Raw genomic sequence first — 27,925 nt, forward strand, 5'->3', positions numbered from 1 at the left:
ATGGAGGGGCAGCGGGCGCTCACGGCCGCCCGGGCCGGGGACCTGGCCACCCTGAAGCAGCTGCTGGACGCGGGTGCCCTGGGCCCAGGCATCGTCGACTCCCTGGGGGCGGGCCTGGTGCACCACGCCACCCGGGCCGGCCACCTGGCCTGCGTCAAGTTCCTGGTGCGGCAGGCCCGGCTGCCCGGCAACCAGCGAGCCCACAACGGGGCCACCCCGGCGCACGACGCCGCTGCCACCGGCGGGCTGGCCGAGCTGTGCTGGCTGGTGCGAGACGGGGGCTGCGGGCTGCAGGTGAGTGGGGGCGGCGGGGGCGGCGGGGGCATGGGCCATATGGGGCCCTCACCGACGAGGGAGCGAGAGCTGTGAGCCGGGTAATCGGGGCCCCTCGGGCCCCTGGGGCGCCGCAGCCCTGGGCTCTGTTTTGGGGACGCGCTCTGCAAACCTCGCGGCACAGGCCGTGGTGTCTGTGCCCCGCGCCCGCCTCACCCCGAGCAGCACAAAGCCCGTGAAAGCCAAGGCCGCCCCCTAAGCCACCGCGTGTTCCTCTGTGCGTCACAGGCAGCCACGTGCCCTCCCGCACCCTCCCCCACATCGGGGCGTCTGGCCTTGCCCGGGGAGGGGGGCGTGCCAGTGTGCCCATCAGGCTGGATCCCCCGGGCCTGTCTCCCAGGGGGCCTAGAACGGGGTCCGCAGAGAACCAAATGGGCTGTGGGCACCTGCTCGTACGACCGGACGCCTTGGTGGGCGACAGCACGGCCCCTCGGGGGTGGCGGGGGGTGGAAGAAGGGCCTCCAGGGCCCAGTGACCACCTTGCCAGTGGCCTTTCTACCCTCCGAGAAGTCGCACCGGGTCCCAGACAGGGAGGACTCAGTGGTCACAGCTCGGTGTGCAGCTGGCCCCATCGCTCTCCTCACGGCCCGAGGGGCAGCCGGGGGGCGGGCAGGTAGGGGCGCAGCCGGGGTAGGAGGCAGAGGCCCCGCGGCGGGGCCCAGGGCCTGCCGTGCGCGTGGGGGGCCAGTGGGAGCCGAGCACAGGCGAGGGCCAGGCCTGCCGGGAGGGAGGGCCCCAGTGCAGCAGGATCGGGGCTCTGGACCCAGAAGACCTGGACTTGTGTCCCGCCGCCACTTCCCTCCCGCAGGCGCCTGGCTCCGCTGCAAGGGAAAGAGCAGAGCTGTGGGGGCGGGGGCGGGGGGAGTGGGGGGGCGGCTCCGGGGTGCAGGGGGTGGGGGGGCGGCCCACACAAGCTCACTGCCGCCTGCCCCCACAGGACCAAGACGACTCGGGCGTCTCCCCGCTGCACCTGGCCGCCCGCTTCGGGCACCCCCTGCTGGTGCAGTGGCTGCTTCGGGAGGGCCATGCGGCCGCCCTGGAGACGCTGGAGGGGGCCCTGCCGCTGCACCACGCGGCCGTCAGCGGGGACCTGACCTGCCTGAAGCTCCTGGCCGCTGCCCACGGCAGGTGAGGGGCCGCGGAGCCGCCTGTGTGCGTGGGAGCGCTGGGCGCGGGGTGGCGGGGCAGAGGGGGCGGGCTGGTGGCCTGCGAGGTGGGCCCTGCAGGGGGCTCGCCGCGGAGTGGGGGGGCCGGGGCGTGGGCCGGGGCGTGGGCTGAGGGCCGATGAGACCCAGGAGGGCGGGGGACACGCACACCAGGTGCCATCGTCTAGCTGCGCCCAGAGGCGACGACGAGGTCCGGGAAGCTCCCTGTGACTGGGCAGGACCCCAGTTCCCCTGGCTGGGAAGCTGGGCACCCCCAAGCGCCCTGAAAGGAGCAGAGGCCCCCATCAGGTCGCCCGGATTGTCCTGCCGCCTCGTGCCCTCCCTGCACTGTTGGGGGGCCCCGTGCCACTGCCCAGAGTGGGTGGAGGGGCTCACGGGGAGTGGCAGCGTCGGGATGGGCCCGGCTGGGCGGGGGCAGCCTCTCCTCCGGTCCTGAGCCCGCACAAAGGGTGCCGAGCGCACAGTGATGGGCCTTCTGGGGGGCCTGCCCGGGGCCAGGTGTGGGCCTAGTGTCCACCCCACGCCTGACCTGGCCTTTCCCCCGAGTCCCCTTTCCTCCAGCCGTGCCTGCCTCTTCTCCCCCTGGGAGCCTCTTGCCTGGCGGGAAGCCTGGCTCTCGGGCTGCCCCACACTTGCTGCCCGACAAGGCCAGTTCTGTCCCTGGTCCTCCCGTCCCCCTTGGTGAAAGGCCTGGCCCCAGATCCCCGGGGGCGCTACAGTTTTTACAGTAGTTTCTACCATTTAAACCCGGAGACTTCACATCAGAACGCCCCGTGTGCACGCGATGTGTCCTGCCCTAGTGCCCCCGGCCCTGCAGCACCTCAGAGGCAAAGCGGGTGGGCAAATCCCATGACCTCTGTCCATCCACGCCAGGGCCTGGAATGCAGATGCCCGGCCTGGGCACTCAGGGCTAGCGTCCCGCTCGCGGTGCCCCCGTATGCGGAGCAGGCCTGGGCTCTGGAGGCTCGATGACCCGCCTGCCGCAAGCCCCGCTGGGCTGTTCACCTCCTAGCAAGCCCCAGCTCCGTGAACTGCCGAAGGGCTTGATGAGCGTGTGCAGAGCTGGAATCCTGGGGGAAGTGCTGCTGGTGCCCTTGGGCAGTGCACACCCTGTACAACCCTACAGGCGACCAGCCAGCGGCCCCTCAGCCAGTGAGGGGGGCTGGGCACAAATAGGCCGGCCAAGTGCTCGGACTCCCCTCCCCTCGGCCTTTGGTTGGAGCAGCCCCCGCCTCCTGCAATCCCCCACCGAACACGCCCTGAACCTCACCTTCCCTGACAGCGGCGTGAACCGGCAGACATGCAATGGGGCCTCCCCGCTCTACCTGGCCTGCCAGGAGGGACACCTGCATCTGGCCCAGTTCCTGGTGAAGGACTGCAGTGCCGACGTGCACCTGCGTGCCCTCGATGGTGTGAGCGTGCTGCACGCTGCCGCTGCCCGCGGCCACTACTCGCTCGTCGTCTGGCTGGTACGTGGGGGCGTCGGGGGGCAGGAGGCTCCAGGAAGGCTGGCAGCTGCTCCTTCCCCAGCCCCAGAGCTGCCTCCGAGCAAGCAGGGCCTGGCTGGGGTGGGGCTCTGCCTCTCTGGGCTCAGTCCCAGGGAACCTGGGGACCCACGGGGCCGTGGGGAGCGGGATGTGCCTGGCTGTCACTCTGAGCACCCGTGTGTGCCGGCCCAGCCTGGGGCTGCAGGTTTGACTGGCAGTGGCCCCGCAGCACAGCGAGGACGCGCAGCAGCGCCCCCGGGGATCTGGGGAGCCCGTCCCCAGGACTCCCGCAGGGTTTCCTGGTGCTCGCTTGGAAGCCGCAAGGGGCACCGGGCACCCGGCATCTGCTCCTGACCCTGACCTTTCGGCCACTCGCTCCTGCGGCGCTGCTCAGAGCCCCCGGCCAGTCCCCGCTCTCTTCCCTCCAGGACCCGTGAAAGGCTCCTTTGGGCCTCTTTCTGGAAGGAAGCCCCAAGACCAAGGACACAGGCTGGCCCAGGGTGGGGGGCGCCTCCCACTTCTGTGCCAGGCCCCTCCCTGCCATGTGCCCCGCCCAGGAGGCCCAGGAGCCGTCAGCGCCTCAGCCGGTGGTCCTCCCCCATGTCCCCCAGGTCACCTTCACCGACATTGGCCTGACAGCTCGGGATGACGAGGGGGCCACAGCCCTCCACTTCGCGGCTCGAGGCGGCCACACACCCATTCTCGACCGGCTCCTGCTGATGGGCGCACCGGTTGTGACGGACTCCTGGGGTGGGACCCCCCTGCACGATGCAGCAGAGAACGGGCACGTGGAGGTAAGATGGGCGAGGTGGGGGGCTGCGCAGGGGGGCCCCGGAGCCCCCGGAGCTGGCAGGCCTGAGGGCTCCCCATGCCCGGGCTTCCTGGGAAAACATCCAACCCGCTCAGCAGCCCCGCGGGAGAGCTGTCATGGGTCCCCCTCCGCAGATGGGCCAAGTGAGGGAACCAGACTGTCTGCCTGGGAGCCAAACCTGTGCCTGCCTGGTGCGCAGCCCTCCCCTGCACAGAGGCTCCGGCCTGCGTCGGAATAGCCCTGGGCCGCTGCGCTCTGCGGAGGGCCCGGGAGCAGGGCCAAGCGGGGGGCAGGCTAGCCCTTTCCCATCACCCAGGAGATGCGGGGACTCACGTGGCCCAGGCCCTTAGGAACCAGACTTGGCAGGGGTGACGTTTGAGTATGTGAGGTCCGACACTGAAGGGAGGTAGACACAGCCACCGGCCCCCGGCCCCCCGCACACTGACCTCACACAAAGGCAAGGCCAGGTGGAGAGCAGAGGGCAGGGCTTCTCGGCCTGCGCACCCACGGGGCACCGTCTCCCGCCTCCCCGGCGCCCGGGGCGCAGCCTGCTGCAGCCCTGAGCCACGTGCCAGGCAGGGCTCGTCACAGGGAAGGGTTTTACTGAGATGCCACTGAGTGGCCCTTGGGGTCCAACCCAGAGCATGCCCTGGTCCCGGAGGCCCAGCGTCAGGGGTCAAATAGGGTAAAGCGCAGGAGGAGAGTCCGGGAAGGTGCTCGCTCCTTTTGAAGAGGGCGAAGGAGACCCCATCGGGCTCAGGACAGCACTGATGAGAATGGTCCCTCTCGGGCTCTCCATCCTCCCCACCCTCCACCCCAGCCACCCTCCCTCTCTCCTCCTTCAGACACCACACAGCCCTGCAGGCTCGCTCCCCGCCCCCCCGGCTCCCCACTTCCCACCCCTACCTAGACAGGGAGGGGGGCAGCGGGCGGGAGGGCGGGGTGAGCCTCAGGCGGGCCGGGCCCATCCTCAGCAGGCCTGGTAGGAGAGGGTGAGTCTGCACACGCCCCTGCAGCCGCACAGCTGTTTGTCCCGCCACATTAGGACAGGGACCCCGAGTCCAGAGGGACCCGAGGAGCCCCAGCCCGGCCAGAGAGTGCGAGGTCTGCATGCCCCTCGGCCACCACTCCCTCTGCCGCTGTGTCATTTAAGAGCAAGCCAGAGATGTCAGCACTGTTTTATCTAGAAACACTTTAGCAGACATCTCCAAGAGATAAGGGCTCCTTTTGTTTGGTTTTGTTTTTTTATCACAGTTTGAGGCTGTTATCACACCTAAACACAGTCCATAGTGAGGTCCTGCTGTCATCTCAGGTCCAGCCGGCTGATTGTGTCCAGCATGTGCTTCCCTGATCGCACCGTAACCAGGGGGCTGAACAGGAGCCATACACTATTGATTTGTCTGTTGAGTCTGTTAATCCATCAACAGTTCCAGAAATATACTTCGTCCAGGAAACCTAGGATTATGCTTAATCTCCCCTGCAACTTTATTTTTTTTTAAGATTTTATTTATTTATTCATGAGAGACACAAAGAGAGAAGCAGAGACACAGGCAGAGGGAGAAGCAGGCTCCCTGTGGGGAGCCCAATGCAGGACTCGATCCCGGGACCCCGGGGTCACACCCTGGGCCAAAGGCAGGTGCTAAACCGCTGAGCCACCCAGGGATCCCGTCCTCCACAACTTTAAATTCTTGTTTTAGAATAGTTTAGGATGATTTTAGATTTGTGGAACCACTGAGACACTAGTACCAGGCAGAGTCCCCCTAGATCCGCATGCATTTCCCCCTATCATTAGCAACTTAATTACCATGGCATATTTGTCACGATTGATGAACCAAAACTGCTACTATATTTCTTCTTTTTTAAAAAAATTTATTTATTTATTCATGAGAGACACACAGAGAGAGGCAGAGACACAGGCAGAGGGAGAAGCAGGCTCCCTGCAGGACTCGATCCCAGGACCCCAGGGTCACGCCCTGAGCCAAAGGCAGATGCCCAACCACTGAGCCACCCAGGTGTCCCTGATACAGTATTTCTTTTTTTTTTTGTTAAAGATTTTATTTATTTATTCATGATAGTCACAGAGAGAGAGAGAGGCAGAGACACAGGCAGAGGGAGAAGCAGGCTCCAGGCACCGGGAGCCCGATGTGGGATTCGATCCCGGGTCTCCAGGATCGCGCCCTGGGCCAAAGGCAGGCGCCAAACCGCTGCGCCACCCAGGGATCCCCCCTGATACAGTATTTCTAACCAAAGTCCATACTTCATTCAGATTTCCTTTGTTTTTTAAATATTTATTATTTATTTTATGGGGGAAGGGGGCGTGTGCTCAAGAGTAAGCATGAACAGGGGAGGGGCAGAGAAGGAGGGACAAGCAGCCTCTCCACTGAGCATAGAGCCCAACTTGGGGCTCAATCTCATGACTCCCACACCAAGACCTGAGCCAAAATTGAGTTGGACGCTTAACTGACTTAGCCAGCCAGGCGCCCCCAGATTTCCTTAGTTTTTACCTAATATCATTTTTTTCTGCTCCAGAATTCCCTCCAGGATACCACACTACATCAAGTCCTCAGGTCTCCTTAGCCTCCTCGGCTGGGACAGAGTCCCCTCATGTTTAAGAATAAAAATTTGGAATAAAGAGCTTATGTCCTAGCAGCTTCCAAAGGGAGCAATGATTGTTTAGCATGTTTTTGTCTTATTATGTCACAGTCTTTATTCTTTGAATGGTGTGAATTATGCCAATTACTTTTTTAGTTGAGGTAAAAAATATGTAACATAAAATCTACCCTCCTGGGGCACCTGGGTGGCTCAGTCGGTGAAGCATCTGCCTTCAGCTCAGGTCATGATCCCGGGATGGAGTCCTGGATCAGGCCCCCCACTCAGCAGAGAGTCTGCTTCTTCCTCTGATCCTTCCCACTTTTGTGCGCTCTCTCTCTCTCTCTCTCTGTCTCTCAAAGAAATAAATAAAATCTTAGAAAACAAAACAAAAACCTTACCCTCCTAAGTGTACAGTGCAGTGATGCTAACTATGTGAACATTGTTGTCCAGCACAGCTCCTGGTTCTCATCTCTCAAAACCGAAACCTGGGCCCCATTAAACATCCCCCTGCTCACCCCTCCTCCAGCCCCTGGCGTCCACCTTTCTACTTTCTGACCCAATGAGTTTGGCAACTCTAGGAACAGCATATGAGTGGAATCAGACAGTTTTTATCCTTTTATCCTTATTTCACTCAGCACCACATCCTCAAGTTTCATCCGAGTTGTAGCAAGGCACAAGAATTCCTTCCTTTTTTTTAAGGCTGAATCATATTCCATTGTGTGGATGGACCTCATTGCCTCTATTCATTCATCCACCAGGGGACACTGGAGTTGCTTTTACCTCTTGGCTATTGCGAACAATGCTGCAACGAATATGGGTGTGCAAATATCTCCTCGAGACCTTTCTTTCTACTCTGATTACTTTTAAAAATGTTGAACCAACCTTGCATTCCTGGAGCAAACCCAACCTGATCATGAAATGTTACTTCTATATTGCTGTATTTAGTTTGCTAACATTTTGTTTGAGATTTTAGATGCGGTGCATGATGCTAGTGCAGTGGTTCTTGAAGGTGTCTGGATGTGGGGAATCTCCAGGACAGGTTGAAAAGAACCCAACACCCAGGTTCCACTGGCCCAGAGATCCTGGTTTGATTGATCCTGGGTGGAGCCCCCAGGTATCAGGACTCTTTACTGCTCCCCAGGTGGTTGTGATGTACAACTTCAAGAAGTATCTGTGTGAATAGCATTAGCTGAGCTAATCTAGAAAGAATTCATAGAGATGATGGTTCTTACAGTGGTGATTTGAACATGGGAAGGAGTGGGGTTTCTGTTCAGAGAAAGAGGGCTAGACATGGTCAGAGTCTAGAGCAGAGCAGAGAGCAGGAGCTAGGGCTGGCAGTGAGGGGTCACTGGTGACAGCATGGAGCTCATTTTAATGCTGCATCAGGAGGCTGCTGTGAGATCTCCAGAGGAGGGCTGTTTGGAGGAGGGCATACTGGAGGAAGTTGCCGTAAGATGGAGTATGGTCTGGGGCTCTGAAGATGAAGTGGAAGAGGAAACGATGGGAGACAAGTGTAAATAAGGTTCTCTCAAGGTTCCGATAAGTGGTTTTAACTCACCAGTGGTTCTCTACCTAACTTAACGTTGCCGCTAATTCAAGAAGCGAACTTACCACTGAGTGTTGTAGGAGTTCCTAGAGGCATTTGGAGTATGACTGCCTTAGTTGACTTTCTGCTCCTATGACAGGGGCAGGTGAGTGCTGGTTTATTCATCAGAGCCTCTGATGTCTGTTCACTCCTCTCCATTCAGATACTCACCCATCCGACACAGTTATGGAGCACTTGCTCAGGACATGACCAAGGATTCAAGAACCACAAGAGTATATTTGGCTCTCAGGGCAGTACCCTGTGCAGTGGGTGTTGGAAATTTCAGGGCTGTTTTTTGGTTGTTACAGTAATTGAGGAGCACGTGTGGTGGAGGGGACACCAGGGAACCTGCTATTCCCCAGGCGGTCCTGCAAATGACAGAAGAGTCCCATGCCCCACACAACTTCCCAGTGGATCAGACATGCACGTAGGTGGAAAACCTGTTTATAATGACCCGAGCTTTGAACCCAACTCAAGCGTACATAATTATCTAATTTTTGGACCTAAATTTAATTATTATATACACACACCTTAATATTTTTCATAGTGTCATAGTGTCATAAGACTTTTCCAAGAATGGTCCTGCTGTATATGTTGAGGGAAGATAGTACTTTGTTTTTTATTTTCTTAAGGTTTTATTTATTTATTCATGAGAGACAGAGAGAGACACAGAGACACAGGCAGAGGGAGAAGCAGGCTTCATGCAGGAAGCCTGATGTGGGGCTCGATCCCAGGACCCCGGGGTCATGACCTGAGGCAAAGTCAATCACTCAACCACTAAGCCACCCAGGCATTTCAGATGGCATTTTGTTTTATTTAGCATTTTACCATGAACCATTACTCACTGTGTGGCAAAGTGGCAACACCAGTCTCCTGCATAACTCTCAGATCTGCAGCGATTCTACAGACAGTACACTAGAGGATGCTTTTTCAAAGTGCTTGTAACCATGATGCTCATTTAACTATAAAATGAGCCTGTGTCAAAGATTTTTATTTAACTCATTAAGAAGAAAGCAAGTAAGTCATATAACCAGGAGTAAACAAACAAACATTTCACAGGTAATGAATAATGAAGTGAATTCACAAATAGATGCAAAACCAGTCAGTATTGACAGGGACACAGCTGACTGCACTCCACTGCACACATTTTGTGTTGAACCTTTCTCTGGACAAGAGTCATTTGTAATATGAACATTTTTGGGCAACTTGCAGAGTAGTTGGCTCTAAGGCAGTGAATGAAGGGGGAAATAACCAGAAGTCTCAGCAGGACACTGAGTAATCCGTTTTGTCCACTTGAGTGCCTTTCTCAATTTTTCATGATACAGACATCAGATTGTCTTTGGCGCAGCCATGCCCAAATACTCACATAGTAAAATGCATGCTTTTTAAATTATAAATTATTTCTTTTCTCCTTTATATTTGAGTATAATAGTAAGTATTTAAAAATTGCTTGGGCAGGAAAATTTCATTATCAATGGGGTTCGTGTTAGAATAGTGAATGGGCTGTCTGGAAATATTTCTAATAAAAAGAGGGCATTGGGACTGATGGCAGGGAGGACCCTGAGCCAACTTACCCTCCAGATGTCTTCCAGCTCTGCATTGTCCTGTGATGCTCCTCTGTCGAGGGTGCCAGTGAAGATCATAGGCTCGTAGAGCCATTGCTGTGAATCCAGGAGGCCCCACTTCCTAGCAGCATGACCTTGAGGAGGCTTCCTGTCCTTCTCCGTGCCTCGTTTCCTCTTGTGTAATGAAGGCACAGTAATAAACCTCACAGGGGGACATTGGGACTGAATGAGTGGTCCTTGTGTCACTCCAGAATGGTGCCTAGTGCAGTGAGGTGCATGGGAAGGGCTCGCTTCCCCATCTCTTGGACAAACCTTCTCCAGGGTGTGAGCGGGATGGTCTCCAGCAGCCCCCAGCTCTCCGTATGATGGGCTTGAGCTTTGCAAGGTACAGCGTAGAGACCAGTGGCAAGAAAGGGAGCAGGAAAGCTTGTGGGGTGGGGATGAGGCTGGAAAGGGGATGGGGTCACCATATTTAATGTGTTTTATTTCTGCAGTTAAAAAAAAAACCATTTGACATGGTTGTGTTCCATTCAGTCAAGAAATAAAGGCTTATTTAAACGTATCCACAAATTTACCACTTTGTCATCTTCATTCCTCCTGGCATCTCTGGCCTTCCATATGGAATCGCTTGCCCTCAGTCTGAAGCCAATGCCTCAGCTGTTTCCTCAGTGTGGGTGTGTTGCTGGCAAATTCTTTGTTTCCTTTTGTTTGCCTGGAAGCACCTTTATCTCATTATCAGTATTGAAGGATATTCTTGCTGGGTATAAAATTGCTCCTTGGAAATTTCCACTTCTTATCCTTTAGTGCTGGGAAAATGTCATTCATTCATCACCTTGTGGCTTCTACGAAGAGGTCAGCTGAGAGGGACCACTGTTTTGAAGATAATCATTCTTTCTCTTGTCATTTCTAAGGTTTTTCACTTTGGTTTTCTGCAATTTCACTATGGATATGACCTGAAGTGGATTGTTTTTTACTTCTCCCACAAGGGATTGCTTGAGCATCTTGAACTTGTGCTTTAGTGCTCCCATAAGTATTGCAAAATTCCCAGCCACTAGCCCTTCAGATGTGACTCCTGCACCCATTCTGTTTCTCCTCTCTTTCTGGGGTTACTATTATATGTATTTCAGACCATCCTGTGTCAACGGGTGTTTCTGCTTTTCTGCTTTTTATTTTTTTGGTCCATGCTGCACCTAGTTTGCTGCCTCTGACCCATTTTCTGTTCACTCATTCTACAGCTTCAGTTTTTAACTTGGTTGTTATTCATATGTTCCTGACCTACTAATAGTCATTTTTCAAATCTACCGTGTCACTTTTCAGAGTGTATAATTCCATGCCTAAATTTTCAAGCTTGTCTTTTATTGCCTTGAAAGCAGTAAGCACAGTTGTGTTCTATCTGTTAGTGCTTGGGTCTGTGGGTCTATTTCCTTGTGGGTTGGGTCTTCTGGTTCTTTTTCTGGTATCTTCTTTCTTTGTGCTCCTGGCTTCATCTGACTGTATGCTGGAACTTGTATTTGATAAACAACTTTTAGGAGTCATGTGAGGCCCTGGATGATATCTTAGTTGCTTCTGATTGTCAGGTACACATGGGAACTGTGAGAATGGGACCTTCTCAGTCCACATTCAGGGTCAAGTTTCCTTGGGCCCCTGAGTGAATGAAAGGAAGCAGAAGGCTGGATGGCTTCTGGTTTACCTTTACTCTGAGGGTAGAGCCCTCAGCCCCCCATGCTAGGTGATAAATCAGAGCCCACCTTTAGAGGACCTTGAGATTTTCTGGTCTCCCAGAAAAGGCCATGAGGCTGCCATGAGGCTGTCAAAAGAACCGCTGAGGATATAGCGATTTCTCCTGCGATGGCCTACTCTTAGGACAGAAACACTTCTGAGCGCTGGGTTTATCCCTCCAGATTTTCCATGTCTTCTGAGCTTGGCCTGGTCATTCCTCACTTCCTTGTTGCCTCTTTGATGCTTTAGGAAGGTGACTTTTACATTTAGTCCACTTTTTATGTTGTCCTTTTATGTTGTTGGACTTGTTTCCCGACTCCCTGATGGGGTCCATCTGCCCACCCGTTTTGCTGCTGGCACAGCCACCTCACAGATTTGCAGACTTCAATCTCAGTCATCTGTAATCATCCACCCTCTGCTCACAAATCCAGCAGTAATCAGGCCATATAAACAGAAACCAGTTCTTTTTTTTTTTAAGATTTTATTTATTTATTCATAGAGACAGAGAGAGAGAGGCAGAGACACAGGCAGAGGGAGAAGCAGGCATCATACAGAGAGCCCGATGTGGGACTCGATCCAAGGTCTCCAGGATCATGCCCCGGGCTGCAGGCGGCACTAAACCGCTGCACTACCGGGGCTGCCCCAGAAACCAGTTCTGCGTTTAGAGCCCAAGGCATAAACTACTAAAGCAAGGTCAGGATCAGGCTGCCTAGCCAGGATGCTGGCCGTAACACCTACTTACCAGCTGGGCCTTGGGCAAGGTCCTTAGCTGTTGGTGGCCTCAGTTTCCCATCTGTGGGATGGTACAGCATGGTGCCTGCCCCCCATCACACCTGCTGGATGCCATGGGCATAGGCAGGTGGCACAATGGTCACAGGTGTGCCCCTCCCTGCAGTGCTGCCAGACGCTGGTCTCCCACCACGTGGACCCTTCCCTACGAGATGAAGATGGTTACACGGCGGCAGACCTAGCAGAGTACCATGGACACCAGGACTGTGCCCAGTTCCTGCGGGAGGTAGTCCAGCCGGTAAGCGTCATAGTCCCCACCCATCCCTGGAGGCTGGGGCAACGGGGCCACCTGCTTCCCTGACAGCCAGGTTATGGAGAAAGCTCACTGTGAACATCATGCTATTCTTAGGAAAGGGCTCTCAGGCCAGAACAGAGCCAGTGCCTCAAGTCAGCTGGCTGAGTGTGGGACCGGGCAATGGCAAGGGCTGTGACAAGGGTCATGACAGAGCCATGATGGGGCTGCAGCAGGAGCTGCAATGGGCCATGGCAGGAACCATGGCAGGGTCCATGACAGACCCTGGGCCAGGGCCATGACAGTGGCCAGGTTGTTCCGGGACTAGGGCTGGGCTTGTGGCTGGACCTTGGTGGGAGCGCCTGGTGGGGGACACTGTCAGATGGAAGCTAGGCCAGGGGTGGGAGCAGGGCCCTGAGTCTTCAGTGAGGTGACCCCAGTAAGGCAGGGCCAGCCCCCTAGCCATCCAGAAGGCAGCAGGTTCCAGTCTTGGTGCTCCCATCTTGGTGTGACCCTCATGGCACCACACCTCGCTAAGCCACTTCCCCATCCATAAGGACAAGGATCTCATCTGTCCTGCTGGCCCCACCCCCAGCACATGACAGGTCACCACAAGCATGTGTTTGATGATCAAATGGGTGTGTGAGCAAATGGATGAACACAGACAAGTGGGTGAGTGGACGGGCGTTCTTGTGGTTGAAGTAAGCAGTATGGTCTGCGTGGAGCCAGTCCCCCAAGACCCTCACACCTGTCCCTGTCCCCAATCTAGTCCTAGGGAGCTGCTATGACAAATTAGTCCCAACCTGCCACCCTTTTGGAAAGTGTCTCTGGGATCACATGGCCCCATTTCCAGGTGACAGCACTGAGGTCCACAGAGGAGACCCCTGCCCCTTGCCAGATCTCACTGGGGGGCTGCTGTGCCTCTTTTTCCCTCGAGAGCATCCAGGACCAACTGAGGCAGAGCTGCAGTCCTCCTTGGTCCTAGGCCCGTGGGACAGTTGTTACCCCGCTGCTGGCAAGGGCCTCTTGTCTGCATTACCCGAAACCCACATATTTTTGGCTCAGGTTTGCAGAGTTTGTGGGATTCGGCGAGTTCCCAGTGTAGTGGGCAGAGCGTCACGGGCCACAGGCTAGGAACGTCCCGGCCCCCCTGGGTCCCTCACAGCCCCTGTGTGGTCACGGGGCCCAACCTGGAAGCTGAGATCAGGAGGCGGGGTGGGCGCTGCTCTGCTGTGCAGCCAGGCCTGGGCCTCCTGCCTCGGCCCTCACCCCTCCATCCCCAGGCCCCAGCACATCTGCTGGACGCCCCTGGCCACGTCGCTCAGCTTGGTTGGGGGGCTGGGTGCTGGGTGCTGTCCTGACGGCCCATCTCAGGCTGTCCTCGCTGTCTCCCCAGTATCACCATGGGATTGAGACAGCATTCTGTTCTCTCGGGATTCTCCAAACCTGTCTGGGCTGACCATGCAGCCCCCGCCCCAGCCTGCAGACCGGCAGTGCCCAGCCCGTCCACACACCCTGGGCTCTGGAGGCTTCCTGCTGCGTCTGCAGGGGGCTTGGGGAGCCTGTGTGGGACTCAGGGTTATGCCAGGCCCTCACCACTGGCTGGCACGCCACGCCGCCCACCCCGCCACCTGCCTCACAACGCAGGCTTGGCTCCGCGGGAGGGCAGGGTGTCAGCTGTGGGTGCCCAGGCTGGGGAGGGGGGTGCCGGGCGCTTAATGCAATATTGATGGAAATGCAATATCCAGAGGTCGCCGTGCCGGCCTCTTCCCACGCTGCGCTCAGGGGAGGTGGTGAAAGCCACACACCGCAGCCCACACCCGTCCCCGGGGAGCGAGGCCGGACATGGTGGTGAGACCTGTCCCGTGGGAGGTGCCCCGTCACAGATGGGGCTGCAGGACCTGCGTTCACCTGCTGTCCAGGGTAGGCCCTGCCCGCGGCTCAGGGAGGCCAGGCCCTGCCTCGACCGCCCCACCTTGGCCTTGGCCACGTCTTCCTGCTCCCTGGCCCTCGAGCACCCCTCTGCACAAGGAGGGGTTGGGCCTCTCTGACCTGGGTGGGCAGGGGCTAGTGGGGCAGGTGCCTGGCGGCTGGGCTCCTGGCCACAGGGCCGGGTTTCAGTAAGGTCCTGGCCAGGGGGTGGCGTTTGGGAACAGCCACCCTGGATGGCGAGCACGGCCCTCCAAACGGGGGGAGCCAAGCCCCCCAGCATCTCCCACAGCTTCCGGGCTGCCCTGCCTGCCCTGAGGCCTGTACGCACGCCCACCAGGGTGGGAGAGGCTCTTCTGGGCCGGGGAGTGCTGGCAGGTCCGGAGTGTCTCCGAGCCTCAGTTTCTCATCTGTGCAACAGGATTGAAGAGTCTTGTGGCAGGAGATGCTCATCAGGCACCCAGCGGGTGCTCATTCCCTCCCCTCGGTCCAGAAGGGCTCTGGGACCCTTTCATCTTAGCTGGGGAAGCGAGGCCCAGAGGGCAAGGGACTCCCCTGGGCAGCCTCCTCTCCAGAGGGGTGGGGCCCGGCTGCGGGGCCAGTAACCGAATCTCAGCCGTGGGGACCGGCGCCCGGCGCCCATCTGTGGGTCATGATTTTCTCAGCCCGGGTGGCGTTACAAGCCTGTAACCCGGCTCACCAAGCTGTCCTCGATGTATAATGCATGGCGGGCCCAGCGTTGCTCAAATCTCACCAAAAACACAGGGAAGGAGGCGGCGGGCCACGGGAAGGGCGCCAGCCGGGGCCCAGCTCACCGCCCACCTCAGGGCAATTGCCCGATTTGGGGGCCAGCGCACGCCCAGCCGTCGGGACAGCGGTCAGAGCCCAACACCTGAGCTCCTTCAGCTCCTTGCAACGTGGCAAGGGTCAGGATGTGGGACACGGCAGACAGGGCCCGGTTAGGATCCCAGGTGAGCACCGCGCCAAGGAGGCCATGAGGTCTGAGCCCCACCAGTGCCCGGCCCTGCCAGGGAGCCTCCATGATTTTCCTCTTCCTTACAGGTGGGGAAACTGAGGCCCAGGGGATGACTCCCCCGAGAGGGTGTGGAGCAGGAGAGTGGCCTGAGGTCACCCGGGCCGCAGGGGCGAGTCCATCCCCCTGGGCCCCAAACCAACTTCCTGCCTCTTGGGTCTCCCCCCGTCGGGTCCCAGCATCATGCGATTTGGGTCCAGGTGGCTGCCGCGCTCACGGGAGGTCCGTGTCACAGCTGAGGACCACTGAGCTGGGGCACCCGCGTCAGTTAGTGACCAGTGAGGGCCCTCGGGGTCCCTCCCTCCAGATGCAGCCCTGACGTACACATAAAGAGCAGCCGGGGCTTCGCATCCTTGGTAGGAGTTCGAGAACCCCCACCAGTGCCAGGGCCCCCCTGCCCCAGAGGCCCAGCCATCTGCCCCCCTCTACTGCTGATGCCCCTGGACCGAAGGAGCAGTGACTCGAGGGGCTCCCGGAGCAAGGACTGGGGTCTCAAGTAAGATTCTGATCCAGCAATACCACTTCCCAGCTTTGGGGTCTTGAAGAAGCCCTGCTGCCCTCTGGAGCCCTGGTCTCTCCGTCTGTGTCCCGGGGGCTACATCGCGGGGGATGCACCTCTGCCGGCCCCTCCCTCTCCCGGGACCCAGGGGTCTCAGGTCTCACCCACATCCCCAGAGGGTCTGCTCACCTGGCCCCTGCACTGTGGAGGGTTAAGGTGCCACGGTAAGGGATCCCGCACCCAGCCCCAAGCCCGCCGGGCCACCTGATACCCGGCCTTCAAATATTAATGCGACACCTCCCACTCCCAGCGGTGGCAGCTGGGACAAGCCCCGACAGCCCGGGTGGCTGCAGCCCTGCCTCTGTGGGTCCCCCCGGCCACGGAGCACCGGGGCTCCTGGGCTCCCCACACGGACTCCAGGAAGGACTGGGCCGTGAGGTGCGTGGTGGCCAGGCCGATGGGGTGTCAGGCGGTGCTCCTGCCCAGGGGCCACAGTGGGCGGAGGGTCCCGGTTGGGAGACGAAGGGAGGGGCTGAGGCAGTGAGTGCGGGTCAGGGGTCCTCCTGAGGGCACCCCCGAGCTGGGGTGGCCACCTAAGCTCTGTCCTCCTTACCGGGAGGTGGGACAGAACGAGGGACACTCAGAGAGGCCAAGGGGCTTGCCCCAGCAGGATGGGCCCTGCACGCCAAGGGCCAGGGCAGGAGCCCGCGGGCTTCTTGTTCAGAAACGATGGAGGGTTTCCGACGGACGCAGCGGAGCAGCACCCTGCGCTGCAGCACGGGCCCCAGGCTCCCGACGCGGGCAGGCCCACCGCCCTGGGCTCCGGGCTCCCGGCACCGGCACAGCCGTGGCCCTACGAGCTGGGGGTGCAGGCCGGGGCAGCCACGTGTCGGAGGACATCGGAGTGACGGTGGCACGGCCAGGACCCTGCGAGTCCGCCCTCCAGGAGACGGGTTGGCTGGATTTCAGCTTTCAGCTTTAAACCAAAAAGTGACGAGCCTGGCTGGGTGTTCGCCTGGAGAATCCCTGCTCCCTAAGGAGGGACAGGCTGCGGCGGGAGGGGGCACAGTCCCGCTGCTGACAACCCCCGCGGTGTCACGGCAGCCTGACCCGACGTCTTGCGAGGCTCTCGGAGCTGAGCTGGGGAGGACGCCCAGGTCAAGGGCTCCTTCTGGCTGCGACCAGTCGGTGCCCAGAGGCGGCGGGGAGGTGGCCAAAGAAAGTCAGGTCTATGCCTTGCCCCGACATGGGGTAGTGCGAAGGGGTGAGTTTTGGGAGCCCCTGCAGTGCTGGGGGGTGATCTTGGTGATCTCTGTTTCCAAGTGGCCTTGGGGAGGGAGCGGCCTGGACGCTGAACGATGGTCCTGGGCGCAGCACCACCGCTCTGAGGTGTGGCCACAGCCACACGGCCCCTGCTTGGGGGTCCCTGCTTGGGGTTCCAGTGTCTCACCATGCTCCCCATGCCCGTCGGCCGGACCTCTGCTCTCCCGTCAGAGGGGGCCGTTCCAGGCGGTTGGTCTCAGCACAGAAGTCGGGGACAGTGAGGAAGGGGTGTGCACGTGCACGAGTGTATATTTGTGTGCGCGTGTATGGGTGTGTGCAGTGCACGCATGTGTGTTCCACACATGTGCACGTGTGTTGTGTGTGTATATGAGCATGTGTGCGTGTGCATGTGTGTGCACCCATGTCTCATAAGGCCAGAGAGAGGTGAGCACAAGCTGGACGCCCGGCCCTCACCCAGACCTGGAGCCGCCGGGTTAAGCTGCCTCCAGAGAAAGGCTGTGAGCGAGGCCTTTACACGGGGGTCACCTGGCCGTGGTGCTGGCAGCAGTGAGTGATGGATCGCACACTCAGGGGCTGTGTGAGGGCCCTGGTCACCGGCACGGAGGGGGTGCAGAGACACAGGCGGACAGAGGGAGGGTACCGTCCTCCCTCCTCACACTTACCCCTCTCCGAGCTCTGTTCCAAGATGCAGTCTCTGCCCCCACCCGGGAGACCGGACTCGAGGCCCCCCACCACCTGCCAGTAATGCTGCTGCCCGAGGCCCACCTGGGCCCCCTGCTGACCGGCTCTGTCTCCCCCCAGGTGCGGCTCCTGATGACGCCGCCGCCGCCGCCCTTCCCCCCTCCTCCGCTGTCAGCCGCGAGGGACTCCCCAGAGGACGGAACAAGGGGCTCGGGGCTCCGGAGCCCCACCTGTGAGTACACATCTCCAGGGAAGACCGGCCTGGACCATGGGTGCCAGGAGTGGGCGCTGCCGGCCTCACGTCTGAGGTCCCTCCAGGGGGTGGGCCGGGGGAGCAGCTGACTCCAGGAGCCGGCCCGCAAGACAGGGCAGGGCCGGAGGCATCCTCCATCACGCAGCCCCAGATGCGCCCAGATTTCCTTCATTGCCTCGGTTCCTTCTTTAGAGTGAGGATCCACATTTTCCATGACGGACACTTGTAATTGCAATTAAATGGCCCCCTGCTCCGCCCTGCGGGGTCCCTCTGTGAGCCCTGAGCCCCCAGGGCCTGGCTGTCCTGCGGGGCGCTCATCCCCTCTCTGGGCTTGGGCTTGTCCAGAGGTAAATCTCGAAGGTCAGGTCCCTGGGGCCCCCAGCAGCTGGAGCACCCGTGGGCCAGCAGACGCAAGCAAGTCACTGGCTCTTAGGGAATCGGGACCATTTTTAGCAAAATGAAATGGAAAACCATGGGAAACATCAGCAGGCACCATATCCGGGAGGGTTAGAGCCTCTTCATGGCCTGGGGTGTGGTTATAGAGTCCCAGGGGGACTGTGTGTGTGTGACACGCAGGACGTGTTTCTCCACTGCGGTGTGGCCCCGCTGTGCATGTTGGCAGTTGGGGGAGGGGCAGGAAGAGGAGAGCTCTGATCTTTTGCCGATGGGGCTGCATTAGGTCCCTAGACCCCCGGACCCTAATCCTTCCCACCACCCTCCAGGGACAGGGTGCGGGGTGGGCTGGGGGGTAAATGCAGGCTCTCTAACTGGCCAGGCCCGGGGAGCTCCACAGGTGCCCAGGGACACCCAGCGATGAGTAAGTCTGCCCGGGGCCCCGGGCACTTTCTGGGGGACTGGCTGGGTCTTCGGCTCCAAGCCTAGGGGCCCTTCTGGAAGCCCAGTGCTGCCCCAGGTCCAGCGTTTTCTACCCCTGTCCCCTGCTTTCCTGGGGAAGCCCTGTGACTCGACTTCCCTCCCCTCAGCAGTAGTGACTCCCGGCCCCTGGCCTGGCCAGCCTGACCAGCCTCTTCCAAGGGAGCAGACGGTCCGAGCAGCATCCCCACGGGTCAGCACCAGCACCGTGGCCGTCCCCACGGTACGCCCCCACCTCCACATCCCTGTCTCCCCGCCTCCCCAGCCAACCCTCAAAGCCCCGCTGGCCTCCCGTCACAGAGTCCCGTGGGGTCCAGGCCAAGTCACCTCTGGGGCAGAGATGCAGATGTCAAGGGGGCAGGGGGCCTGGAGTCTACCCCCCTCGTCCCGAGGGGCTCCCACCCAGACCAGGATCCACTGGAGGAGGCCAGCACCCCTTTCTCCTTTTCTTTCTGGGCATGAGGCCATTATAAATCCAACCCATCATTTCCTTGAATGGGTCCCAGGAACTCTCAGTCCCTGAGATGTTCTGTGCAAGTCTGGGAAGTGCTGCAAAGTGCTGCCTCTCTTGGAGAGTTACAGTGCACACACTAAAGGCTCTGACAAGTCCTGCAGTTCAGAATTGGCCACGAGACTTTGTCTATGTAACTGTACCCCAAACGAGTTTGCCCGTCCACATGGCAACCTCCTCTCTCTCTGCCACGTACATAAGGGGAGGAATCTCTGGCTGCATCTCTGAGCCAGCGATCCCCCCACGCACATACCTGGATCCCACAGCCCACACGGGGAATCCTGGCCTTCAGAGGCAGACGCATACCAGGCTACGCCCTCCTCCCCGGGCCTTGCTCACCCCGTGAGCCCTCTGCACCGGCCGGAGGGGGGGGGGGTCCCCTGGGGGCTCTGAGTGACCAGCTCTAGTCTGCACAGGGCGAGGACATGGCGGCGGGGGACGCCCCAGACTGCCTGGCGGCGCTGCAGCTGCACAGGCTGCCCTCGGGCGACCTCGACGGGCTGGTGCCCACGCGGGACGAGCGCGGCAGGCCCATCCCCGAGTGGAAGCGGCAGGTGATGGTGCGGAAGTTGCAGGAGCGCCTGGGCGCAGACCCCGCCCCCCAGGCCCAGGTGGGGCCCGGTGGGGCCGGACGGGGCGGGAGAGGGGGCGGGGCGGGGGGGGGGGAGGAGAGGGGGCGTGGCCTGTGGGGAGGGGGCGGGGCTGATGGGAGGGGGAGGGGAGGGACCGGCGGGAGGGGGGGCGGGGCCGGCGGGAGGGGATGGGGGCGGGGCCTGCGGCAGAAGGGCGGGGCGGGAGGGGCGGGGCGCGCGGGAGGGGGCGGGGCGAGGCCCTGGGTAGAGTGGCCCCGGGCAGGAGGCTTTGTCCGGGCAGGTAGACGCGGAAGGTGGGGAGACCCAGGCAGCCCACTGCGTGCCTCTCTGCAGCCCCAGCTCCCTCCTCTGGCGGACGGTGAAGCTGCACCCGATCAGGGAGCTAGGAGCCTCTTCACCTGCGCAGGTGTTACGGCCACGTGTCCTTTTGTCTAACGCTTTTCATCCCCCTCTACCTTGGGCCAGGCCCTGTTCCTGACAGCGAAGGGGACCGGCCCTGCCCTCCCGGCCCGTATATTCCAGCAGGAGAGACAGGGTGATTGGGCAGCTGCACTGGTCCTTGGGGGCGGGGCGGGTGATTCCAGGAGTCATGGAGAGAAGCAGAGCCCCACAAAGAGGAGGGGGTGTTCCTTATGGGTGCTCAGGGGCAGCCTCTCTGGGGAGGTGACCTTGAGCAGAGGCTAGGAAGAAATGAGAGAGGACCCTGTGAGAACCTGGGGCAAGTGATTCCAATCAGAGAGAACAAGTGCAAAGGTCCTGAGGCCGCCGGAGGGAGGACCAGAGAAGGCTGGTGCCTCGGAGCAGAGTGAGCGGGGTACGATGGGCAGAGGTGAGGTCAGAGAGGGACCAGGAGGGTATTACAGGACTGCTTCCCATCAGGCTGCTGGGGAGCCTTTGGGAATCTGAACAGAGAAGCTGTGATTTGACTTGAGTGGTAGCAGGTCCCCCTATAGCTGTCGTGGGACCTAGAGGGTGGGATTCCGTCTGAATGATGTGTGTTCTACAACCTTTGGTCTAGAGCGGCCCTGTCCCACCACGCATGCCAGCCACCTGTGGCCATTTCAATTAATTAAAATGAAACAAAAGTCAGGCTCCCGCTCCTCAGTCCCATGAGCCACATTCCATTTCTGTAGCCGCAGGGGACTGATGGCTACGCGACATCTGTCAGCCCCGAGTGTTGGACAGTGCTGACCCGGCGAGAGGGAGTGGGGTCCCAGCCTTTGGATCCATGCAGCTCTGCCCAGGGCCCTGGGCCTGCTGGGCCACGGGATCAGAACATATCAGGGCAGAGCACTGCCCGGCACCAGGCCGACCCAGGCCTCCCTCAGGGGGCTCTGAGGTGTATCTGGGGGCTCTGAGCTCTAATCAGGGGGCTCTGAGGTGTATCTGGAGGCTCTGAGCTGTATCAGGGGGCTCTGAGCTGTATCAGGGGGCTCTGAGGTGTATTAGGGGGCCCTGATCTGTATTAGGGGGCTCTGAGCTGTATCAGGGGCTCTGAGGTGTATCAGGTGGCTCTGAGCTGTAATCAGGGGGCCCTGAGGTGTACCAGCGGGCTCTGAGGTGTAATCAGGAGGCTCTGAGTTGTAATCAGGGGGCTCTGAGGTGTAATCAGGGGGCTCCGAGGTGTATTAAGGGACTCTGAGCTGTATCCGGGGGCTCTGAGCTGTATCTGGGGCTCTGAGCTGTATCTGGGGGCTCTGAGCTATAATCAGGGGGTCTAAGCTCTATCAGGGATCTCTGAGCTGTATCAGGGGCTCTGAGCTGTAATCAGGGGGCTCTGAGCTGTATCTGGGGCTCTGAGCCGTATCAGGGGCTCTGAGCTGTAATCAGGGGATCTAAACTGTATCCAGGGGCTCTGAGCTGAATTAGGGGGTTCTGAGCTGTATCTGGGGGCTCTGAGCTGTAATCAGGGGGCTCTGAGCTGTATCTGGGGGCTCTGAGCTGTAATCAGGGGGCTCTGAGCTGTATCAGGGGCTCTGAGCTCTAATCAGGAGGCTCTGAGCTGTATCTGGGGCTCTGAGCTGTATCTGGGGGCTCTGAGCTGTAATCAGGGGGTCTAAGCTGTATCAGGGGGCTCTGAGGTGTATCCGGGGGCTCTGAGCTGTATCTGGGGGCTCTGAGCTGTAATCAGGGGGCTCCGAGCTGTAATCAGCCTGGCACAGAGCCCCCGCCCAGAGAAGCCCAGCTCAGGGATCCTCTGTGTCTGTCTGTCCCCCGGGCCATGACATGGAGGGCAGGGCTGGATCCTGGAGCCAGGGCAGCCACGAGGAGACCCCAGAGCAGAGTGGTAGAGGCTGCCCTCTTTGGGGGCTGCTCCCCAACCACAGAAGGCTCTGGAGCCTGGTGGGCGGGCCTGGGAGGGCTCTGAGGAGACAGATCCTTTGGACTGAACAGTGAGGACATGAGACTAGGGGGATGAGAGGACTGGGCCCCACAGGGCAAGTGGCTGCCCTGAGCCCCAGGCTCGGGACTGAGGCTGGCCAGTCTCCTCATTTATACTGTAAGTCCAGGCAAGGCCCAGCTGGTATTTGGGGGCTGGGTTGGGGTGCTCAGGAGCGCCTGCGGCCAGGCCACCCTCGGGGGCCCTCTCCCTGCGGCGATGCTATGTGGGCCCCAGCCCCTCTGACCTGACGTCTCTGTGCCCAGGGTGACAGCAGGAGCGTGGGCCCCGCGGAGCAGGCGGCCTGGCGGTACTCGCAGACCCACCAGGCCATCCTGGGCCCCTTCGGGGAGCTGCTCACCGAGGACGACCTGGTGTACCTGGAGAAGCAGATCGCCGACCTCCAGCTGCGGCGCCGCTGCCAGGAGTATGAGAGCGAGCTGGGCCGGTTGGTGGCCGAGCTGCAGGCCCTGCTGCCCGCTCCCCTGGTCAGCATCACGGTCAACAGCCACTTCCTGCCCCGGGGGCCGGGACCAGAGGGTGAGGAGGCCCCCGCCCCGGTGCCCGAGCCCAGGGGCCCCCCGGGGGCCTCGGAGGCCCAGCCCGGCGAGCAGCCCCTGCCCTTCTGGTGCGGCCACATCGCCCGGCTGGTGCGCAGCATGTCTCTGCTGCTGAAGGGCATGAACGGGCTGCTGCAGAGCGAGGAGAAGCCGGCGGGCCGGGCCCCCCAGGAGGCGCGCACGGAGGCCCCCGCCAGCGCCCCCCGGAGCGCAGCACAGCGCGAGATCCAGGAGTGCGGGGTGTCCGTGCGGACACTGCGCGGCCACTTCGAGGCGGCTCCCGGCCCGCCCTGCGCCCCAAACCCAGGCCCCTGTGAGGCAGGAACCCCGCCTGGCCAGTGCCCGAGAGGCTGCTGGCCCTCAGCCCCGGCCCCCAGCGGCAGCGGCGGCCCAACGGGAGCGGCACCCGGGCCGGGCGACGCCGAGGAGGCCAGCGACTCGGGCATCAGCTGCGAGGAGGCCCCGTCCGAGGCGGGGGCCGTGCCCAGCCCCGACCTGGCCAACCTGCGCAAGGAGCGCATCGTCATGCTCTTCCTCAGCCACTGGAAGAAGTCGGCCTACACGCCGGCCCTCAGGACGGCGGCCTGCAGGACCCTGGACGCCCGCCGGGCCAGGCCGCAGGCGCAGGAGGCTGCCGGGGGCCCCGGGGGCCCCTCCCCGCCGCCCGGCGAGGGCCCCCGGCTCGGCCACCTGTGGCAGCAGCGGAGCATCATCGCGCACCTGCTGGGCAACTGGAAGGCCATCATGGCCCACGTGCCGGCCCGGCAGCTGCGGCGGCTGAGCCGGCGGCCCCGCGGGCCCCTGTCGCCCGAGCAGTTCCTGCCGCACGTGGACGGGGCGCCCGTGCCCTACGGCAGCCTCACGCTGGACCTCTTCATGCTCGGCTACTTCCAGCTCCTGGAGTGCGACCTGCCGGCCGAGGAGCGCAAGATGCGCCACCTGCTCTGCTTCGAGGTCTTCGAGCACCTGGACGCCCACGGCTGGGAGTCCGTGCGAGCCTTCCACAAGGCCGTGACCGACGAGGTGGCCGCCGGCCGCCGCGCCTGGACCGACGGCTTCGAAGACATCAAAGCCCGCTTCTTTGGCTCCAGCCGCGGTCCCGCCTGGGACCCCGAGCCCGGCCGCAAGTCGGGCCTGACGCCCCTGGGGCCCCTGCCTCCCGCCGCCGCCAGCGGCAGCCCCGAGCCCCCCGCGCAGAGGCCCGGGTCCGGCGGCCAGAGGCGCAGCTTCAACAGCGAGGACATCTGCGGCTACATCGACCGGAGCTTCGCCTTCTGGAAGGAGAAGGAAGCCGAGATGTTCAGCTTTGGAGAGTGAGACAGCCGGGCGGCTGCCTCGGGGAAGGCGACGGGGTGGTTTGGGTTTTCTCTGCTCTTTTCCCCTCTGTCACCCACCTGGTGGCCAGGTGAGCCCCGTGTGCTAACGCCCGCCTCCGGCTCCGCCCCGATGGGCCCCTCTGCCACTGGGCGACTGGGAGTCAGAATCCTCACCGAGAACCCAGGAGGCCCCGCCCGCCCCCCAGGGGGCCCTGGAGTTAGAGGACCCGCCTCCCAGCCCCGGGGCCCCGCCTTGTCCTCGGCACCGGGGTGCTAGCCCGCTTCCTGGGGGCCTCCCTCCAGCGCCCGGGCTCCTGCTCTCCCACCCCGCGGTTCCTCCAGCGCTGGTGCCCCCCGCCCACAACCAGAGCCTGCGTCTGCCTCCCCCACCCCCGTGACCTTGGGCCACGTCCCTTCACCTCCCCAGGCCTCTGTCCCCGTCTGTCCCCATCTGTGACGTGGGAGAGCTGGCGGTTGGCGAGATCGAGATTCGATGGGCAGCGGCCTTCCTGCCAGGCCCTCCCAGTCTCTGGGCCGCAGCGAGGCCCACACTGGGGCACCTGCAGTCAGTGCAGCCACTTGCTGTCACCTGCTGTCAGCTCTGCTGCTGCGCCCTGCTCCCACTCCAGAGCATCTGGCCCTGAAAGGAAGGCTCCGTGCGGGCCTCCTGTCCTGTACCCCAGGGCCCACCTGCAGGCTCAGGGGACGGGGCGTAGGAGCTCTCCCCAGAGAGGCAGGGGCTGAAGGGGAGAAACATAGGTGAGCTGTGCAGTGGCCCCGTCAGGCGGGGTATGGGGAGGAGCTTCCAGCATCTTCCCCCGGGAACCCCTCGCCACAGCCGTGGTCCCTTGGGACAGGGGTGCCCTGCAGTGCCCTCCCTGCCCACAGCAGAGCTTGGAGGGTGGCACGCAACTTGTCAGATGGAGCACAGAGCCCTCCCAGCCAGCTGCGAAGGTGGGGCTGTGGGGTCGGGGCTGCCCAGGCCGGGAAGGGAGGCGGCTCAGGCCGGGCGCTGTGCCCTCCGTAGGGCGGTTGGCTACTCAAGACCCCTGGTCCCAGCCAGACTTCACGATCGTGCTTGCTGGGCGTGGTGGGTGCCCGGTCCCCAGTCCTGGCCACGTCCTTGGCCTCGCAGAGCCGCCACATCCTCATCTGCGGAAGGGGTGTAGCACTGCCCTACCCCCTCCCAGGGCCACAGACCGGGTGTGCGAGGCCCCCCGGGAGGGGCTCCGACCCGAGAGGGAGCAGGTTCTAACGAGCGGGGTGCCACCTCCAGGCTCTTGGACCCCAAATGTGACTGACGGAGCCAGATGAGAGCCGGGCTGCCCAACACTGTCACTGCCTGGACCCAGCCGGTGTCACAAGGTGCCAGACACCCCGAGGTCTCCTTCGTTCCTCGTGTGCCACCTGCAGGACCATGTTGTTCCCAGGGCCTGGCAACAGGGGGGCCGGGGGGGGCAGCGGACTCAGGTCAGAGGTGGTGCGGGCCCAGGGTGCTCAGGAGAGCCCGGCATGGGGCCAGTGCAGCTGACTTGGGGTGTCCCTGCCCACTCCCTGTGGCCTTGGCCACATCTCTCCAGGGCCTGGGGGCCTGGATCTCCCAGCGGCGGGGTGAGAGCAAGGCCAGCAGGGGCCGCCCCCCACCATCCTGGGTCCCAGGGAGACCTGGGGTCAGGGTGTGCTGCCAGGAGAGGGGTGAGGTGGTGGCTCAGACCCAGATATGAGGCCTGGGAGGGGGGAGAGGGCGCCTCTGCTGGGCACCCTGGGGTGACTCCCCAGGTGCCCCTCTGCAGACTCTGCTTCCCAGGGGTCTTACAAAAACATGGTGTCTGGGCAGCAGCCCCAGGAATTCCGAGTCCCTCAGCCGGGGCCTCTGTCCCCATCTGGGTGGGGGTGCTGGGAAAGCTGGGGTGTTTCTCTAAGACGTTCCAGGTCCTGGCAACCCCCAGCCCACTAGCAGCTCACCTGTGGGCAGCAGGTGTTCCTGCAGGAAGGAGTCAGAGGCTGACCCCAGCAAGGCCACACTCTCAGCTCCGGGGCCTGTTTGGTGCCTGCAGGCCTGTTGTCCCATTGGCACAAGCCCCACAGCCCGTTCAGAGGCGCCCAGAGCCGCAGACTTCGGTGAGGGGACCGGGCACGGGGAGGTGAACTTGTTCACGGGGCAAACGCAGGAGCCTCCCCCAGCAAGCTGGCAAAGCACCGGGGAGGGACCGCATCTCTGTCCCTGGCCCGTACATGTGTGCGGGACACATGCAGACAAAACGAAAGGGGTATCAAAGGTGCTGAAGGAACGTCACCGTTTTCCTCATGACTCAAATAAACGTGGCTAAGGACGCGGCTCTTCGATTCCCACTGCACAGGTCGAGTGCAGACTCAGTCTCTTCCTCCTCTTTTTTAAAATGACTCCGAAGTTCACTTGCAAGGAACAGTGAACAAAGACAGCGTCCGAGGCCCCAGGGCCCCCGTCCTGAGAGCACACCTGTGTGCACCTCCTGCCCCATACGGCGGCGTTCGACAGAAGTAGGCAATGAAGACTCCCATCCTCCTCGCTCGCTAACCGCTGGGGAAAGCCCAGGGCCGAGCCGGGAGCGGCCCCGCGAGGGAGGCCCATGCGGGGAGGAAGTGAGCCTCCCGCCCCAGTCCAGCCTTCGGATGACGACTGCTCCCGCCGACCCCGTGGCGCCCACTAAGGACAGATCCCGAGGCAGAACCACCTGCGAAAGTGCTCCCAGAGTCAGGAAACTGCCCGAGATCACAAGTGTTTGTTGTTTGAAGACGCTAGACTTGGGGCTCACTCGTTACGCAGCGACAGATAACTAATACAGCACACGGGAAGCTTGAAGTAGAAGAGCCACGGAGAGGCATTTCAGGAAGGGAGACGTCAGAATTGTAGAGCAGAAGCCCAGCAAGCACGGTGGTTCCGACCCCCAAAATACGTGTTGCTCCGACCGACACACCAGAACCCAGAAAGCTGAGATGCTTCACACAGAAACCACTGCCCTCAGAGAGGTGCCACCGCGAATCCGTGGTGGAAAGAAGGAATTTCAGTAACATTCCCGATAGTGCTGGCAAACTATTTGGCAGGGGGGTGGGGTATATGACCTCATGGCAGCCCCTGCCCAAAATAAGTCCCAGATGGAATAAGAGATATTGTAAGCAGACGACGACGAGGGGGTGGGCAGCCCGACGGTGCCAGGACGGGTGCAGGGGACCGTGTTCCATCCTGCTGGGGGAGCTACCCCCGTCCTCTGTGCTAGGCCACCCTGTGGTAGGTGCATCGAGCTGTAAGGACGAGCGCTCACTTGGACTTGGTGACTTCACCCTCTGAATCTGTGCCGGGGAAAGAATCACAGAGGCGGCCCCAGATTATTTATCATAGTCCCAAATGACACAACCCGAATGTCCATTAATAGAAGTGACGGGATGTCCCTTCGAATTCTTAAGGTGTGATACATCCCCAGTATGATGAAATTTAAGATCGTATTCTCAACGACCGGTCGCGTCAGAAACGCTGGAGATGTACCATAGAACCATAAAATAAGACGCGCCCGCACACCCGCAGCCGCCCTCGCGTGGACACGGGTGAGACTGTTAACGGTGATTGTCTTTCCCTGGTCGAAGTGTTCGGCTTCATCTTTTCCTGTGTTTTCCAAACGCTCCACAGTGAACATGTTATTTTTATCATCATAAAAAGAAACAAACAGCGTATTTTTATTTATTTATTTTTAAGATTT

At 60.9% G+C, this 27,925-nt stretch overlaps 1 protein-coding gene across 2 annotated transcripts; it reads left to right on the forward strand.

The window, feature by feature from the left end:
* Positions 1–27,899, forward strand: ESPNL (espin like). Of its 2 annotated transcripts, none has more exons than XM_072796883.1 (9): positions 1–294; positions 1,271–1,461; positions 2,782–2,968; positions 3,598–3,780; positions 12,154–12,285; positions 17,826–17,937; positions 18,942–19,054; positions 19,759–19,953; positions 22,582–27,899. In XM_072796883.1, the coding sequence occupies exons 1-9, from the start codon at positions 1–3 to the stop codon at positions 24,190–24,192; spliced, it is 3,018 nt and encodes a 1,005-aa protein (XP_072652984.1). In that variant the 3' UTR covers positions 24,193–27,899. The 2 variants fall into 2 exon arrangements, with proteins under 2 accessions (XP_072652984.1, XP_072652985.1); XM_072796884.1 differs by having other exon boundaries at positions 18,945–19,054.
* The last annotated feature ends 26 nt before the right edge of the window (positions 27,900–27,925 follow it).

Source organism: Canis lupus, chromosome 24 (genome assembly GCF_048164855.1).
Source record: "Canis lupus baileyi chromosome 24, mCanLup2.hap1, whole genome shotgun sequence".
In the NCBI taxonomy this organism is placed as follows: domain Eukaryota; kingdom Metazoa; phylum Chordata; class Mammalia; order Carnivora; family Canidae; genus Canis; species Canis lupus.

What these genes read in the sequence shown, in the direction of transcription:
- ESPNL (XM_072796883.1), top strand. Translation starts at nt 1, where the DNA reads ATGGAGGGGCAGCGGGCGCTCACGGCCGCCCGGGCCGGGGACCTGGCC. An exon ending in TGCGGGAGGTAGTCCAGCCG is followed by an intron (nt 12,286 to 17,825) that starts GTAAGCGTCATA and finishes GTCTCCCCCCAG; the next exon opens with GTGCGGCTCCTGATGACGCC. An exon ending in GGGGCTCCGGAGCCCCACCT is followed by an intron (nt 17,938 to 18,941) that starts GTGAGTACACAT and finishes CCCTCCCCTCAG; the next exon opens with CAGTAGTGACTCCCGGCCCC.